We start from the raw sequence: 18,581 nt of genomic DNA on the forward strand, positions 1-18,581 counted from the left end.
ATAAACTCAGCCTTCTGCTCTTTGCTATCTAAAATACAACAGGACACTGGGGTAAATTCTCGACCGTCACACACTTCTGTGTAATCCGTTTTCTGTTTGACGTTTATTCAGCTGTGTGAAAATCCCGGAGGAACCCACCCGATGGATTAATAAAGTTTTATTTAATCTAATCTAATAACTTTGATCTCAGCCAAACCGATTTACTCCGGAACAAATAAAACACAGAAAAAAGCCAAACAATTACATTTTTAAGTTATCGGAGTGACTTATATATCATGTTTAACCTGAGTAGCGAAAGACAGCAGGGGTCTGAAAACGATGAAGCTGCTCTCGCTGGTTCGAGTGACCATTGAACCCCCCGGCTAGCTATTGAGCGGGTGGGTAACAGACATTTCCGAAAACGTCAGAGCACTTCTGCAAATATGCGATGTCTTGATAAACCAAGCAGTTTACTCAACTACATTCTTGCCTGAAAATATGTTAAAAGTTATTTTTGTGACCCAGAAAGAGTAATAAGAGTAATATTAAAACTTAGTAGCGGCCGCCGTTGTTGAAAACTGGAATTGGCTGGGCCGGGCTATGAATTCTGGGATATATGGTGGGCCACAAAGGACACACCCGACCCGTCCTTCAAATTCGGGGAGATGAAGGACGCATTTGTCGGCCACATTTGAAGGAGTCGACGAATTGGGACAGCCTTCGTCGCCTGGCTGTGACGTAATCGGCCTTCAAATGCGGCCTCCGAAGGATGCAGCCTACGTTTTGGGACACAGCTTGAGTCTCTGCTCTCAGCTCTGAGTCAAACAGGGAGTTTACTTTGAAGATTTTGGTCCCATCCGTCAGATTTGGGGACAGATGACAAACATTTTGGTGTGCATTGTTTCTCGCAGTCATTCATGTTTTATATGCGGTCAGATGTTTTTGTTCTTCAGGTTTGTGTCTCTAATAAAAATAACAGAATGTATAAATGAGTTTGAATACTTAACTTTATTGAACACTTCATTTAGACAGAGTACAATTAGAAGTTAATTTTCACATTTACACGTTATTTGCATGATGAAACCTCAAACACGTGTTCTAATAAAATAATATTATATGATCTTTTCTGCCAATAACCAATACATTGATCCTTCATAAATCTCTGATTAGTCTGCCTGACTTCTAGGGATGGGTATCGTTTAGGTTTTATCCGATACCGGTGCCAAACCGGTACTTTTGAAACGGTGCCGGTGCTTAAACGGTGCTCAAACTGGTGCTTAAAGAGTGGAGAACACAAAATTGGTCCAAAAACCTCTCATGTTCAGCTGTTTTTTTGTAAAAAGATAACAATGTTAGCCTTTTCTGCAGCTATAGGGCATATATGGTATCATTCTTGGCTGGAAGCAGTGCTTAAACAATGGAAAAAACACAAACTTTGTCCAAAAAAATGTTTAACTGTTTTCCACTTTTTCTTTGGTCATTTTAGCCTTTTTGGCCAGGGTGAAGGGAGTATCTGCCATCAAACAAGAAGACAGCCGCATGTAACTATGATGATGTTTGCTAGTTCACCTTACGTGCATTAATGTAATAACGTGGTTAGCCTACTCAACGTAAATTACACACGAAAAACATTAAGCTACTCACGCAGAGAAGAACGGCTGCTGCTGCCATCATCATCCGTCATCATTTCTGCTACACTGGCTGGGCTAGGGGCCAGGACTCTACTCTTCGGTTTTTGGGGGATGTTGCAAACTCTGGGTCCGATAACAGGCAACCCACCCGCAGCAGATGTGCTCAGTGTGAGGTCTCGCAGCAAGCTATCAAATACGGCGCATTTCTCGGCTTTTAAAAAAAACGCTATGCGTCGCCAGGTGTTTCATCGGATTTGAGGTGTTACCTCCTTTGACAGTATCACAGTATCAGCTTAAAGCACTTGTTGCAGGCTGCTGAGTTTGCATCTTTTGCTGTGAAGTACAGCCAGACTTTTGACTGCTTCGCCTTGGGCATTTTTAATCTGTAGCTCTGCTCTAAAAGAACGTATGTACCTGGACCCGCCTACTATCCTCGGAAACGTAAAATGATTGGCTAGAATCTAAAGTGTATCACAGCTCAGGAAAAAAAAAAGCACCGAAATAAAGCACCGAAATGTGCGCTGCTTTTCGGTCTGGTTACTACCGTTTATGACAGAACCGGTGCCATCATGGCACCGGATACCGGTACCCATCCCTACTGACTTCAGTTGCCAGCAGGAAGCAGCTGACTCTGTTTCCATGACAACAACCTCTGATCGCTGAGCAAACAAAGCTGCTGATGATTTTGAAGGTGAACACGTGAAGGTAACACATTGCATTCAAGGATGTTCATATGAAGTTCAATTGAGTCAAAGTTGCAGCTTTTCACAATAAAAGCCCCACAAAGTTCATATCCATCACTTCTTTTAAACTGAAAGTACAGAAACTGTTACTGTCAGAGACTTTTTAAACAAGAAGGTAAAAGATTTTTACTATTTAAAAATCAAAGTAACAAAAGGATGAAAATAAATAAATGCTGGGCATGTACTTACACCTGGTTTAATACTGCAGGAAAGCGCAGCATCCATAGCCTCATCGAGCTCAGTGCGTCTGAACTCTGAGGTCCTGCTGGAGTCACAGTCAAACTTTGACAGACGTCAGAAATCTCTCAGATCAGGAAACAAATTACAGAAAAAAATTAAGACAAAAGAAAAAATACGGACGAATTCAGCCTCTGAAACAAGAAGTGTTTCTGCTTTCATTCTGACGATGTCATCTCTGTGTATGAGCTGTTCACCTGTCCACAGCTGTCTGCCTACAGGGATACAAACAAAGTGAAGAAACTGTCACAGTTATCAGAACCCAAACAAAAACACATTTAATCATTTATACCTGTGCAGTTTTTTTGGTTGCAGAGTGTCCTTCAGTGACAAAAACTGATCATGACAATAAATTAGTTCTGATGAATTTAGAGGAAACCCTGGTTGGAATTTGAAAGTTTGAGCCGAGTTTTACCCGTCAGTGTCAATGTTTCACCTCCTCAACTTCAGGAGGAAGCGCTGAGCACTCTGCACCGTATTCTGAAACAAAGAAAAACCACAATAGGAACCGATTAAAGAAAAACCACAATAGGAACCGATTAACCGTCAGACCTGCCAACACTCCCAATCTTCCGATTTTAAGACCACCCCCATTTTCACCCCATTTCCCCATTTTCAGAGGAGACCTATGTCTCCTCTGAAAATGTCTATGTTCCAATTATAGTTATATGACGGACATGGACATAATGTGGATACCCTCAGCTTTCATTTGAGCGTATCCACATTCAAATTGGATGATGGGTTTAGGAGTATCAGCTCCTCAACATGTGCCAACTTGTTTTTAAAATAAAAAGTAATTGGACAGTTGACTAAAAGGCTATTTCATGGGAAGGTGTGGGCAACTCCTTCATGTCATTATCAATTAAGCAGCAGGGCTCTAGAGTGCGACCAAATTTTTCAGTGGTGCGACTAAACAAAAAAATTTGGTTGCACCTGTGCGACCAACTGTTCGGGTAGCAAAAAAAAAAAAAAAAAAAAATCTGCAACCTTCCCTGTGGTCAACAACAGACACACATTATGCCCCTATCGTGGACTAAACCAATCAGAGATAGTAAGGGGCGGGACCTCTCTGATTGGCCGTGGTCCAGTTGAAAGTGCAGGTGGAAGTGGGAGGTGAGTAGCTTGAATAAAGCGATATCAATTCATTAAATCCTGAATCGACTTTTAAATATAACTGTGTTTTGCCAGAAACGCCAGATTCTCAGATTAAAGCTCACAAAACCATTTCAACAACAACCAAACAGCAAATGAGAGCAGGTACACGGATTCCACACAAAGACGTAAACACGGAGCGGAACCGACGCATCAGAATCAACTTTGTCTTTCTCGGCTTTCTCACCTGACAGCCCGTAGACGGACACGCTGTCGGAGCTTAGCGATTCTGATGCGTCCGGTCCGCGCTGTGATTACGTCTTTTTGCGCTGATTCTGAGCTGCAGGTTTTGTCTCTCTCCAACCAAAATTCACCGAGCCAGCAGCAAAAGAAGCAGCAAACTGCGCTTCACATTTGATCAATGTCCTCATGAATTTTGCTGTTTTGCTTCCACGACTATTAAAATCACACTTCATGCACAGCTAGCTCTCTCTCTATCTCTCTCTGTACTTCAAGAACAGTTTCCCGTCTCCAATCTCTGTTTTCTGAATTATTCATTCGCTTATTACCCACCAGTCTACCATTGTTTACAGCGCTGTCGGCTGCTGTCTTTTTCTTTTCTTTTTCTTTTCTTTTTCTTTTTCTTTTTTTCACTTAAATGACCTCGGACAAGAAAGCCTATTTTTCTGTTGTTCAATACTGAAGAAATTTAAACTTTATATGCAGAACATTGTAGAATATTTTTAAGGTTATCTGCTATAAAAAGCCATACCAGGAAAATCTCCTTCATGTTTTTCTGTGTTTTATTCTCAGTTACTTTCACACAAAGGCATCTGCTGTGATGTTCACAATTCTGATGAAGTCAGTACTGATAAATGATCAGAATTATAATATTTCTGACTGTCTGAGGCTAAGTTGAATCGAATCGGGACTTTGAAAACCGGAATCGAATGGATTATAGAAATCAGTGATGATACCCAGCCCTAGTGAGCAGCCTAGGCACGACAGAAGTGGATGTAGCTGTAATAGGAAAAGAACTATTGCTAACTTTTCTGTTAAGTTAAGGCCTGATCCTTCTGAAATTCATAGCCAGTGCTCTGACACGGTGTCATCAATCTTTGAATGCTGAAAAAGCACAGTGTATCCAGAAAAACACATTATATTATATAAATTATTATAAAATTTGTGTGCGCCTAACTTTTGTGCCGGTACGCCTAACTTTTTAAAGTTAGGCATACCGGTACGCCCATGGCAAAAAGTTAGTCTAGAGCCCTGAGCAGGTAAAAGACCTGGAGTTTATTTGAGGTGCGGTGCTTGCATTTGGAAGATTTTGCTTGAGCAGAAAACATGCAGTCAAAGGAGCTCTCCATACACGTGAAACAAGCCATCTTTAAGTTGTGAAAACAGAATAAAAACATTAGAGAATACAATACTAGGAGTGGCAAAATCTACAGTTTTGGTACATGCCGAGAAAGAAAAAAAACACTGGTGAACAATGCAAAAAGACCTGGACATCCACGGAAGACAACAGTGGTGGATGATTACAGAATCATTGAAGAGAAACCCCTTCACAACAGCCAACCACGTGAATAACACTCTCCAGGAGGTAAAAGTATGGATATCCAAGTCTACCATAAAAAGAAGACTGCATGAAAGTAAATACAGAGAGTTCAGTGCAGGGTGCAAGCGACTTGTAAGCCTCATGAATAGAAAGGTTAAATTGGACTTTGCTGAAAAACATCTAAAAAAGCCAGCACAGTTCAGGAAAAACATTCTTTGGACAGATGAGTTTAAGAAAAAGGTGGGGAGAAGGCGCCGAACAGCTCATGATCCAAAGCATACCACATCATGCACACATTTTGCACAATTTCCTCCTGTAAAAGTCATATTTGTATATATTGGACCTATTTCTTATATTTTGTTCTAAAATATTGTATTATTTAATTTAGTTCAGCCTGTTACTGTTATTGTCTTGAAGTGGCTGCAACCCACACAATTTCCTTAGGGATGATTAAACTATTCTGATTCTGATTAAAACACAATGGAGGCAGTGTGATGGCTGCCAGTGGCACTGGGACACTAGTGTTTATTGATGATATGACACAGGACTGAAGCAGCTAAATGATTTCTGAGGTGTTCAGAGACAAACTGTCTGCTCAAATCCAGCTAAATGAAGTCCATGATTGGACAGTGTTTCATAATACAGATGGACAATAACCCAAAAATACAGTCAAAGCAAACCCAGGAGTTTATTAAAGCAAAGTGGAATATTCATGAATTACCAAGTCAGTTAGCTGATCTTAACCCAACTGAGCATTTCACTTCATGATGTCCATGACTTCAGGTTGTCAGTGCCAGGAAAGAGTTTTCAACCAAGTTAGAAATGAATATTTTATTTTCACTTATTTAATTTGTCAGATTGCGTCTGAGCCCCTGAAATGACGGAATTGTGTTAAAAAATATTTATCGCCTTTTTATGCAATCTTTTTGTTCAACCCAACTTAAAGCTGAAAGTCTACACTTCAACTGGATCTGACTTGTTTCCTTTAAAATTAATTGTGGTAATGTACAGAACCACAAAAGCTGTGTCTGATTGGATGACAGAGCTCTTATGATGAGATCATTTAACCTGTTTTAAGTTTTTGTCATTCATGCATCTAAAATGATTTAATTTCATTTGAATTTGATAAAAAATAAAAGTACGTAATGCTCAAAAGTAAAAGAGTAAAATCTGATGACATTGAAAAGTAAAACAAAAATAAAAACATAAATAAATAAAATAAAATAAAATAAATACCTCCATGAGCATGGCCACCGTCATTGGCCCCACCCCTCCTGGAACAGGTGTGATGTATCCTGCTCTCTGACTGGCGGAGGAGTAGTGAACGTCTCCAACCACTCGCTTACCGCTGGGCCTTGTCTCATCTGTAGCAGGGGTCAAAGGTCACAGAGTGAATCATTTTAAAGAATTACAGTTTTAAAGCTCAGAGCTAAACTTCGTCATTGGTTTATATTTTCCACTGCAGATCATTTTAGGATTGATTCACTCGCAGGATTGTTTCCACCCAGCTGGGGTTCCTGTGGAAACAATCCTGCTTCTGATTGGTTAAAAGAAAAGAAAAAAAAAAACAAGCTGCTGGCTGGAAAAAGGAAGTCAATAAGCGTAAGGGGATGCTGATACCGGGGACATGGTTAATTCCACAGTCAATGACCACGGCACCCTCCTTCAACCACTCTCCTCTCACCATCTCTGCTCTGCCGGCCCCCACCACTAGGATATCAGCCCGGCCCACCTGCAGACGCAAGAAGTGTTTGAATGATGGAGGCAACCTGTTCTGTTTGATTTTAAAGGTGATTTTGTTTGAATTTTAACTTTTTAATTTTGCTTTTTAGGTTAGCTTTTATTCATTTCATGATTTATTTCGTGTCTGCATGTTGTTACCTGCTCAGGTAGGTCAGGTGTCTTTGAGTGGCAGGTGGTCACAGTGGCGTGGTTCCACAGCAGCAGGTCGTGCATCGGAGCGCCAACAATTTTACTGCGACCAATAACCACCGCGTGCTTCCCCGCCACAAACACGCCTGCACAGGTACAGGAAGTCACAGGCAAAGGTGTTTACTGGAACTGTCAGTGATGATGTTTGTATGTCTGATGAACAACAAACACATGATTTCAGATTTACAATCATGTGGTTACAATTATGTGTCTGCAGCAGGTCTTTACACCTAACCACCATTTATCCCCAGGAGACGCATCCGCCGCTTTCAACGAATGACATAATGTTCACAGTGTTCCCAATGTTCTGAATGTTCTCGGTGTTGCCAATAGTCCCAGCTTTCTGAATGTTCTCAGAATTCCCAATGTTCCCAGTGTTTCTAGTGTGCTGAATGTTCTCAGTGTTCCCAGTGTTCTGAATGTTCTCAGTATTCCCAATGTTCCCAGTTTTCTGAATGTTCTCAGAATTCCCAATGTTCCCACTGTTCTAAATGTTCTCAGTGTTCCCAGCAGTCTGAATGTTCTCAGAATTCCCAATGTTCCCAATGTTCCCAGTGTTCCCAGTGTGCTGCTACCTGTCTGTCTGATGAGCTCCATGCAGCCGTTGGGGGTGCAGGGGATGAAGCAGTCGTTCAGATCTCCTCGAGACAGTTTACCTGCATTAATGCAGCTCAGCCTGCACACACACACACACACACACACACACACACACACACACACACACACACACACACACACAGTGTTAGTGATGAGTATTTGGTGATGAACACAGGAAGTGATGCGCTCACTGACCCATCTATGTCTTTTTGCGAGGACACAGCGTTGGTGACGAGCTCAGTGTCAATGCAGTTTGCGGAGTCCAATGGCAGCTGCACGATCAGACCGTGTACGCACGCGTTCTCGTTCACAGACATGATGCTGTGCAGCACCTGCAGGGCGACAGAAAACAAGAACCAATCAGACCTTCGATCACGTCACGGAGAAAAGATGATGACGATGAAGATGATGCATGAAGACCTCGTCCTGCGTGGTTGTGTTCGGCAGCCGGATATGTTTGGCTTCAATTCCAACCTGCAGGAAACAAAGTGAAGCTGCATCAGCCCACTGTGTGTGTGTGTGTGTGTGTGCATGTGTGTGTACGGAAGGACCAGAGGTTATGGTTAGGTTGAGGCTGAGGTTTAAGCTGAGGGTTAAGGTTAGTGTTATGGCCCCTGGCCTTGGAAGAAGTGAGCCAGACTTCCTTCAAGCAAATTTGAGTGTGACAACACACTCAGACAATTGGCTGCCTGGGAACCTGTGGCTTGCACCTCCAGGGAAAGTCTATTGGACCAGCTGAGGGATGCTAGACCAATCAGTGACTGATTGGGTACACTTGCATCTTTAAAAGGCTGAAGAACATTCATTCTGGGTCTGCTGCTTTCAACTGAGTGTGCAGTCTGCGTGCTTCTGTCTGGTAGCCTTGTTTGTAAATCCCTGTCTCGACTGAGATTCTCTTGAGTAATGTTAGTTGTGCTACAGCCCATGGGGCTAATTTTGATTTCTACTGGTTGAAGCTTTAAGCGAGGAAGTTGTTTTTGTATCGGTTGTTTGTTTGTTTGTTTGTAGTAAATGCTGCTATTATTTTTCAGTTCTCTGAGTTTTTTTGTAATAAAACGTTTTCGACTCCGATCTTCCCCGTGAGAATCTCATTTATGTTACCTCCCTTAACCCCTAGCAGAGATGGTTCGTAACAGTTAGGGTAAGCAACTAAGGAAAACATTGTCAATTAGATGTCTTCACTAAGATAGGAAAACGAGTGTGTGTATGTTGGTCACCTCAGCTGCAGCCTTCAGTTTGGTGCTGATGTACAGGTTAGAGTCATCTCTGTCTCCCACCTGTGACACACACAGAAAGTTAAAAATAGCCATCCTGCAGGATCCTGCATCCTTCTCATTCTCTGACGTGTTTGTTTCCTCCTGGAGGATCCTGAGCTGCTCCCGACTTATTTGCGGCTTTTTATTTCTACATCATTCGTGTTTTTAATTTTACTGACAGAACTTCTTTGATTTTTGGTCGCTCGTTTTTGTCCCCTCGGGTTAAACTGCTGTAAGATTTTGGAGGTTTGTCCCATTTTTCACAAACAGACTGAAAATCATGGCCACGCACTCAGCAGTCACAGGTGTTTCTAATGTTCTGTCATTTATATCATTGAGGTGCACACGTCACCTGGTCACTGCTCTGCCATAAACAGAAACGAGATGGGAGGCAGTCACATGTTTGTGTGTTTGTGTGAGAGGACCAGGAGCTCCAGCCTGAGCTGGGAGTGGAGGTCAAAGTTCAGTTGACTGGTTTCATCTGGTCACAAACACTAAAACAAAGCTGCTTTTTGTTGCCAGGTGACAACAGGTGTGCACAGGTAAACTGCAGAGAGCAGGCCCGGGTAAAGGTCTAGTAAAGTTATGATGGCAGAGCTCAGAGAACGAACTGATCAGGTCACTGTGAGGTTGTTAGAAAAAAATCGGTTTGAAGTATCAGAATCAGAATCAGAATCAGAATACTTTATTGATCCCTGGGGGAAATTATTTTTTTGTTATAGTGCTCCATTATAAACCAACATAAACCAACATTAAGACAAGACAGACAATACGCTAACTAAGAATAGTACAATATATACATATATATATATACATAAGTCACTCATTAATAAATAGCTGGAAAAGAAACGTGTAGTTGTAGCAGTAACCAGTGTGTTAAGTGGATGCGTTGTACAGGGAGATGGCCACAGGCAGGAAAGATTTCCTGTGTCGTTCAGTGGTGCTTTTCGGTAATCTCAGTCTCTCACTGAACGAGCTCCTGTGACTGACCAGCATGTCATGGAGTGGGTGGGAGGTGTTATCCAACATTGTCTTTATCTTGGACAGCATCCGCCTCTCCGACACCACTTTGATGGAGTCCAGCTCCATCCCCACAACATTACTGGCCTTACGGATTCGTTTATTAAGTCTGTTGGCATCTGCGACCCTCAGCCTGCTCCCCCAGCATGCAACAGCATAGAGGATCGCACTGGCCACAACAGACTCATAGAAAATCTTGAGCATTTTCTGGCAGATGTTGAAGGACCTCAGTCGCCTCAAAAAATAGAGACGACTCTGGCCCTTCCTGTAAAGTGCTGTGGTGTTTTTAGCCCAGTCCAGTTTATTGTCAATGTGTACTCCAAGGTATTTATAGTCCTCCACAATGTCAACACTGACCCCCTGGATTGAAACAGGGGTCAAGTGTTTCCTGGTCTTCCTGAAGTCCACGATCAGTTCCTTGGTCTTTGCCACGTTGAGCTGCAGATGATTCTGCTCACACCACGTGACAAAGGAGTCGACCACAGCCCGGTACTCTGTCTCATCATCCCTGCTGATGCATCCAACCGCCGCAGAGTCATCAGAAAACTTCTGAAGATGGCAGGTCTCTGTGCAGTGGCTGAAGTCTGTGGTGTAGAGGGTGAAGAGGAAGGGGGAGAGGACAGTCCCCTGTGGTGCCTCTGTGTTGCTGATTACCTTGTCAGACACACACTGTGGGAGACGTACATATTGTGGTCTTCCTGTCAGGTAATCAACAATCCAGGACACCAGAGAAGCATCCACCTGCATCGCTGCTAACTTATCACCCAGGAGGGTCGGCCTGATGGTATTGAAAGCACTAGAAAAGTCAAAAAACATGACCCTCACAGTGCTTGCCGGCTGGTCCAGATGGGTGTAGACACGATTGAGCAGGTAGATGATGGCGTCCCCAGTTCCGAGACGAGGCTGATAAGCGAACTGAAGGGGATCCAGATGTGGTCTTACTATGGGTCGCAGCTGGTCCAGGATGAGCCTTTCCAGGGTCTTCATGATGTGGGAGGTCAGTGCCACGGGCCTGTAATCCTGGGGGCCACTGGGACGTGGCGTCTTTGGTACAGGGACGAGGCATGATGTCTTCCACATCACTGGGACCCTCTGCAGACTCAGACTCAGCATAAACAGTTTATGAAAGACTCCACACAGCTGGGGGGCACAGGTCTTGAGGACGAGGGGACTCACTCCGTCTGGTCCAGCAGACTTGCCTGAGTGAAGTCTCCTCATTTGCATCTCAACCTGGTATTGAGTGAAGGTGATGGGTGGGGTAGGGGTGACAGGACTCTCACAGGAGGCAACAGCGCCATGTGAAGAGAGAGGCTGGCACAGTGGTGTGGCTCTGGATTCCAGGCTGACTACAGGTGAGGTTGTGGGGGTGGGAGCAGACACTGTGGTGTCGAATCTATTGAAAAACAGATTCAACTCGTTAGCTCTATTCTCACCTCCCTCAGCTCCCCTGCTGTTGGTTGGCCTGAATCCAGTGATGGTCTTCATGCCCCTCCACACCTCTCTCATGCTGTTCTGCTGGAGTTTCCACTCCAGCTTCCTCCTGTAATTGTCCTTAGCCTCTCTGATCTTGTCCTTTAGTAACACCTGGACCTTCCTCACCTCCTCTTTATTGCCCCCTCTGAAAGCCCTCTTCTTGTCGTTGAGGAGGGCTTTGATGTCCTTAGTCACCCACGGCTTGTTATTTGGGTAACAATGAACAGTCTGAGCTGGAACAATGGAGTCGGTGCAGAAAGTTATGTAGTCTGTGATACACTCAGTAAGCCCATTGATGTCGTCGGCGTGAGGCTCACAGAGTGTTTCCCAGTTGGTCACCTCAAAACAGCCCTGTAGTTCCGCTAAGGCCTCCTCTGACCACCTCCTAACAGTCCTCGTGGTCACAGGTTCCCTCCTCACAATTGGCACATAGCGGGGGGTGAGGTGAATCAGGTTATGATCTGACCTACCAAGTGGGGGGAGGGAGGAGGAGCTGTATGCATCCTTGACATTAGCATACAGTAGGTCTAGAATTTTTTCTCCCCTGGTGGGACAGTCCACATATTGTCTGAATGTTGTTAGTGTATTGTCCAGTGATACATGGTTGAAGTCACCCGAGATCACAATAAAGGCACTCGGGTGCTGAGTCTGTAACCGGGCTATGGCAGAGTGGATAGTGTCACATGCAGCTGTGGGGTTAGCAGAGAGAGGAACATAAACAGCCACCAAGATGACGTGAGAGAATTCCCTGGGTAAATAATACGGCCTGAGTCCAACAGCACACAGTTCAATGTCCGGGCAACAAATCCTTTCTTTGATTGTTATGTTGGCAGGGTTACACCACCGGTTGTTAACTAAAACAGCAAGCCCACCTCCTTTCTGCTTACCGCTAGCGATGCTGTCCCTGTCCGCCCGAACAGTGTGGAAGCCTTCCACGGAAGCATTCTCGTCAGGAATGTCCTGGTGCATCCATGATTCGGTGAAATAAATCAGGCTACAGTCTCGGTATTCCCTCTGACTCCGTACCAGTGCTGAGAGCTCGTCGATTTTATTCGCTAACGATCGCACATTTCCCATCACGATAGACGGCAGACACGGTTTATACCTCCTCCTCGCTTCAAACCTCCGCTGTCTCACCGTCTCCTTCTTTCTTCTCTTCTGTCCTTGACCTCTGCATCCCCAATGTGTTTTCCTCCAAATTTCAGCTGGTACTTCTGCGGGTCTGGCCAGCGAGCCGGCTGGCATCAGAGCGATCAGCTGATCTCTGGAGTAAACAGTCCGTGAGTGTAGGAGATGTGCCGCGGTCCCGTTCCTTGATAAAAGTAACAGTTCCACGGCCACCAGAAGAACAAAAACTCTCTCAATCCACATGATTGAGTAAAAGATAATAAACGGATGAAAATACAAGTCAGAAAAAAAAAGAATACGTAAGAAAAAAGAGCTAAACTAAGAGAAAAAGCAGGAGCGACTGTAACAGGCTGCACGCTGGTTGGCGCATGCGCACTGTAAGTATCGCTCCATCCAGAAGGGGGCGCTTCAGTCTCTCACCTGCAGGACCACCAGGCCCGGTCTGAACCCGGAGAACTGACTCGCCATCTTCTCCACCTCCTTCTTCAGTCTCTCCCTCACTATTCTGCACACACAGCCGCAGGGCTGGGGTCAAAGGTCAGACAGTTAACGGACTCAGAAGCCGTTCTGGTGGGTTGAGACTTACTTGGACGTTTTGTTCCCGGAGATGACAGTTGCTATGGAGCGCAGGCTTTGTTGGTAACCGGTGGCCCTGACACAGAGCGAGTGGGCGGCCAAGGACAACATGACTAAAAGAGAGAGCAAGAGAGAGAAAGAGCTTCAGCTGACTGAGGATAATCAATAATATGGATGGAAAAATCTGGAAACATCTGGAAATGTGAGGGGTGACAGGCAAACCAAACTTTAGGGACTTTGATCAGCTGTGACTGCGATGTATAAAATTCACAAGTTCAGAAACATTCCTGAGAAAAAAGACCTGCAGACGTTTTTACAGTGTTTCATGTCTTTATCCTCTCTGAACGTTTATCCAGCTTAGAATGGATGTGACCCAACCGATACACACGAGCTCATGACATCAACATTAAACGTTCTCTTATTTCCTGTTAGGACGATAGCACTCAGAAAGGCCGACGACACAAAACAACCCAAGAGTGAAAAGAGCAAACTTAAAGTCAAACAAAATGCCAGCAGGGGCCTCAGACGGACCCAAAGCAAGAGAAAGCTCTGATATCACGAGAGGCAGGAGCTCCGGGGCGGACAGGGTTAATAACTGCAGCCCTCTCCCACAAACTGTGAGCGTGTTTAACTGTTTCCCTTCATCTTCATTCCTCATCATCATCAGCACAAAGTAAGCAGAGACTGAAAAAGCAGAGATACACAGAGTGACAGTCTCTGAATCTGTGCTGGCTTCAAAATGAAGAACCTTTACTTTTTCTGAACTTTAATGAAGTATAAAAAGCTTCATTAAAGGTTTGGAGGGTTGTTTAAAGTTCACCGTCAGCACTCGCAGCTGCTTTTCTAACCTCACAGTGAAGCTCACATGTTAATGATTACAGCCGCTCTGCAGAGAAGAATTGAACCGAGACTTGTGCAGCTTCACACAAACACACACTCCTCTGCAGCGCTGCCACGTTCACCTCCAGCAGCTTGAAGTTTTCCAAGATTCCCGAAACTTCAGAAAACTTTATGCGACTTCAAGAAAGCTGCTGAAAGCTGCACAAGCACAAAGAGAAGCTGAAAGAGCAGCAGCTTCATACCTGAGAGGCAGAGCAGAGGCAGTGACAAACAGCTGCAGCAGATGTTTCCGTCTCTGTGGAGCTTCTGTCAAAGTAAGGAAGCCCAGCAGTGACAAAAATACTATGTGAGGAGGGAAAGAGGCAGCCACAGCGTCTGACAGGAGTTAATTATTGACTGAACGGGTATCGCTTATTGATTGATCAGACTGAGCTGGGTATGTGGACAGCTGCACACTTCTCCTTATCTCACCTCGGTCTACAGAAGCTATGCTCACGTAGGTCTTTACTTACCTGCGCTGAGTTACCTGTACATCTGTCCACATGCTCAGAGTGCACACTAGCTCAACTCGACTTTCTGAGCAGGAGTCCACTGATCGTGTGGTGTGTGGGTCACAGTCAGGAGCAAAGCCCAAATCTCACATGTTGTAAAGTCTTTGTGCTTTTAAACACAAATAAAAAGTCATCTGATCATTGTTCCATTTCCTGAGCTGAGTATAACATGAGATTAACTAAAAGGTAACAGAGCTTTTGTTTTGGTATAGTCCTATGACAAAAAGGAAATAGTTATATAAGTCAATGAATTTGAGTAATCAGAAAAAATAAAAGAAATACAATCTCTCCTTCCTGCCCACACTGGGACCACAGTGACTGTTAACTTTATTCATGTTATTTTATTTACTATAAGTATTTGATCACAGAAACATTCATGCTGGCCGTACACTTACAGCTGTGGTTTAACAGTTGACTTCCAATATTTTAACACAACTACACGTTTCACATGTATTACTAAAATATTATAACAGTGGTAATGATAATAGTAACTTTTTTGTTCCAGCTCCACAGATGCGAGCTGTATTTGTTCCTCTGTTACAAAAACCTAAAATAAAAACATTTCAGTCACTCAGAATTTCTGACACTATCATGTAGGTAACCTGAGCCTGTGTGAGTGTGTTTGTGTGAGAATGTGTCTGTGTATGTATGAGGTATTACTGCTTAGAACTGAATCAAACCGGCCAGGAGAACCAGATTGATACTGGGATGGTGGACCAAAGGTCAAACCGCAGGAACCAGGAGGGACAGCCCACGCTGCTCTCAGCCAATTACATGGCAGCCTGTCAGGGAGGAGGAGGGACTTGGTTTTACTTACATGGAGCCACTCTGCCGCATTTTCCGGCATTATTCTGACGCTGGGCTGCTCAGAGGACATGGTGCTGCGGTGCTTCCTGGGAAATGTAGTATAAAAAGAAAAGTGAAGAAAGGCTCACAGAGCTGAGAGACCTCACCTGCAGATTCTGCTTTCAGGGCCAAAGATCAAATCCAAAACACAACCCATCAAAAAAACCTTAATACACGCTGGCATCAGTGTTTCCGTTGAGCTGTGTCAGAGCCGGACCTTTAAATTTATCTGCACCAAAACACAAAAAGACACAAGAAGACACAAGAAGAGACAAAAAGACAGAAGAGGACACAACATACTGGATGAATTTATCAGTTTTAAAAGTCGTGAAATTGACAATAAGTTGCAAAGATTACAAATCTCCATGACAACAAACAACAGCCTGAGCTTCACACCATCACATGATGTCAGCAGGCCTGGACTGAGGAAAAATGCCAGGTGGCTCACCACGACCAGTCAAAAAAAAAGATGTGCAGCAGCTTGAATGATGGATTCAGGGTCACCTGATTCAGCAGTAACTATATGCTTTAGCAAAAAGGAAAGTGTGAAGCCTAATCTTAAAAGTAGAGATAGTGTCTGTCTCCAGAATCCAAACTGGAAGCTGGTTCCACAGAAGAGGGACCTGAAACTGAAGGTGTTTCTGAAAGTGCTGTAGTAAAGTTAAAAAGGATATAATTAATCCACTGTTATCTTCTGCCCACACGGAGCAGCTGCCTGAAATACTCTCTGCAGAAGTCGATTATCTTGTTAATAATTTTACTTCTTCACTGTGAACGACTCTGGATGCTGTAGCTGCTGTGAAAAATAAATCTACATACAAACTGAGGTTATTGTACTCGGCCCTGAAAATCTTAAAAATATGGTATCTAAGCAGATTCTTACTCTGGATGGCATTACCTTGGCCTGCAGTAACACTGTGAGGAACCTTGGAGTCTTCTTTGACCAGGATATGTTTTTCAATGCACATATTAAACAAAATGTAGGACTGCTTTCTTCCATTTGTGGATTATCCTCCTGAGAACTGAGGAAAAATTAATCTTCCCATTGAACTTTTTTTTGATTTCCTTCTTCTTTGCAGCGAAAAGGTTTCACTCAAACACCTGAGATATCTATGGAAAGCTGGGATCTCCTCTGTTTAGTACATCGGGACTTGGTAAGATTGCTCTGATAAGAGAAAAGATATCGACTGAAAACAAAAGTAGAGGATGTTGCAGAGGACAATGAATAGGGTGTTTCTTAGAAGGATTAGAAATATCCTATCTCAGACTGATCTCAGGCTGGACTACTGTAATTCAATATTATGAGGATGTCCTAAAAATTCCCTGAAAAGCCTTCAGCTTCAGCTGGTCCTAGATGTTGCATTTTCCTGTCTCAGTTTGAAATCATCTGAAATTGTAGCCCCCCCCCCCCCCCCCCCCCCCCCCCCCCCCCCGAATGAAGGATGACACTTTACTGATGAAGTTTTGAAGGTTTAATGGCAGTAAACCATTAATCTCACCGAGAGAGCTGCCCAGCCAGGCAAGATAAACTTTACACGTCACAATGAGACTTCGGAATTAAAAAAAATAAAAATACTGGACGGTCCAAAAGTTGGCCTACCTATTACTGGCTGAGGCTTTAGTAGAGTTGTGGCTGAACCACATAAGGATATATCATTAATTTTAATCTCCCCAATCAATTATAATGTTATGTTGGAATGTTGTTAAAGAGCGTCAAAAATGTTTCAACCCAGTTTGTTTTGCAGATTCTGTATAGCAGCTGTAATATAGGGAGGACACAACTTCCAGACTGTATGAGTAAAATCAGTTTTTTTCTCTTTGTCAGTTTAACAGTTTCTGTTTTGCCTGTCACTGTTCCCTGTCTGTTTTCTTACCTGGTTCTTCCTGACCTTGTACTTTCTCCTCACATTCCCCTCTTTCCTCTCTCCCTCTTTGGACTGACAATCATACACAAATAGAATCAATTAGATGAAAAATTACATTAATATGAAAAAAATACTATTAAGATCACTAACAAAAAGTCCTCTCTCAGTGTACTTTCAACCAAAAGGAAAATAACCAAACCACATGAACATCTAATAAAAGATATAAATATTGAAAGTCAAAGGAGCTTGCAAAGAAAAGCATCTGGACTTCTTTAAGTTGCTTGAAGACGTTTCACCTCTCATCCGAGAAGCTTCAGTTTCAAGTTCTTTCAAGTTCTTCAGTTCTTCAGTTCTAAAGAACTGAAGAACTTGAAATATTGATACTACGATGACCTGGATGACTGAGAACCTTCACAGACATAAATATTGAAACACTGATCCAACATTATTCTTGAGAGACAGATCATTTGATTTTACACTTGACCTGTGACATCATCAAGTACGCTGGTGTTCCAATTGTACAAATTGTGAATCTGTGCTCGCGTTCTCGGCAAGTCCGTACTCCCGTGCGTTCTCGGCAAGTCCGGAGTCACCGAGAACGCGAGTACGGACTCGCCTACTTGAGAATTGAGAAAGGGCCAGTGATTCGTTTATGCTAAGATTCAGCACAGGAAGGGAGGGGGTGAGTGAGTCCTGAGTGATTCGTTCATGCTACGATTCAGCTTAGGAAGTGTCAGATTATAATATTATTTTATGCCATGTTAGACCCTTAATTAAAGATGGTGAATTATTATGTAGTTTTAGTTTGCATTATTCTCCTGAATTAGAAGAAGGTGATAACTCTTGCATTTGTTAAACTGAGTTGCATTACATTAGACTGCTGGTTTATTGTGAATGAATGAGATTGTTTTATGATGCATTATACTGCTGAGTTATGAGAAATACTGTTTGCAGAAAGTCATCGCCTTATTTGTCTGATTAGAAGAGAACAGAACATACTGGAGTTTTCTGCCCCATCTCAGCAGGAGCAGATAAACAGGGAGCCAAGGTCGTAGCTTAGGCACTGTGTGAGAGAAAGAATGTGAATGTTTAGGCTTTTATGATTAGGTGGGGGCCACTAGAGGCTATAAGAGTTTGATCAATGCTCCACCATTTTGAGATCTGATGCTGTCTGCGTACGGTGTCCATCTCCCACGCGTGTGATCATTAAAATCATCATTTGACTCAACCCGGCCGGACCAGTGTTGTTATTGT

The 18,581-nt window shown here is 43.4% G+C and overlaps 1 protein-coding gene and 1 long non-coding RNA gene across 4 annotated transcripts in view; both read right to left on the reverse strand.

Moving 5' to 3' along the window:
* LOC146372283 (uncharacterized) overlaps positions 1-18,581 on the reverse strand; it is a 154,048-nt gene that overhangs the window by 38,017 nt on the left and 97,450 nt on the right. The gene's annotated exons all lie outside the window — the stretch shown is intronic.
* On the reverse strand, positions 498-14,374 carry LOC146372287 (C-1-tetrahydrofolate synthase, cytoplasmic-like). 2 transcript variants are annotated; one of them, XM_084952679.1, is made up of 12 exons: positions 14,308-14,374; positions 13,236-13,338; positions 13,070-13,154; positions 8,990-9,049; positions 8,193-8,246; positions 7,968-8,104; positions 7,751-7,851; positions 7,125-7,261; positions 6,864-6,975; positions 6,480-6,607; positions 3,006-3,070; positions 498-2,805 (listed from the first exon to the last, which is right to left on the reverse strand). In XM_084952679.1, exons 2-11 carry the CDS (start codon positions 13,334-13,336, stop codon positions 3,023-3,025), a joined length of 963 nt encoding a protein of 320 aa, XP_084808805.1. In that variant the 5' UTR covers positions 13,337-13,338; positions 14,308-14,374; the 3' UTR covers positions 498-2,805; positions 3,006-3,022. The 2 variants fall into 2 exon arrangements, with proteins under 2 accessions (XP_084808805.1, XP_084808806.1); XM_084952680.1 differs by lacking the exons at positions 8,193-8,246; positions 8,990-9,049.

The sequence above is a fragment of the Perissodus microlepis genome, chromosome 15, assembly GCF_051167445.1.
Source record: "Perissodus microlepis isolate ML-2025 ecotype Zambia chromosome 15, ASM5116744v1, whole genome shotgun sequence".
NCBI classification, from domain to species: Eukaryota; Metazoa; Chordata; class Actinopteri; order Cichliformes; family Cichlidae; genus Perissodus; species Perissodus microlepis.

Excerpts from the sequence above, each read along its gene's own strand:
- LOC146372287 (XM_084952679.1), bottom strand. The coding sequence starts at position 13,336 with ATGTTGTCCTTGGCCGCCCACTCGCTCTGTGTCAGGGCCACCGGTTAC. Across the intron at positions 8,105-8,192 it reads ACACAACCACGCAGGACGAG|GTGCTGCACAGCATCATGTC; the intron begins GTCTTCATGCAT and ends GTCGCCCTGCAG. Across the intron at positions 6,976-7,124 it reads CACCTGACCTACCTGAGCAG|GTGGGCCGGGCTGATATCCT; the intron begins GTAACAACATGC and ends TTGCGTCTGCAG.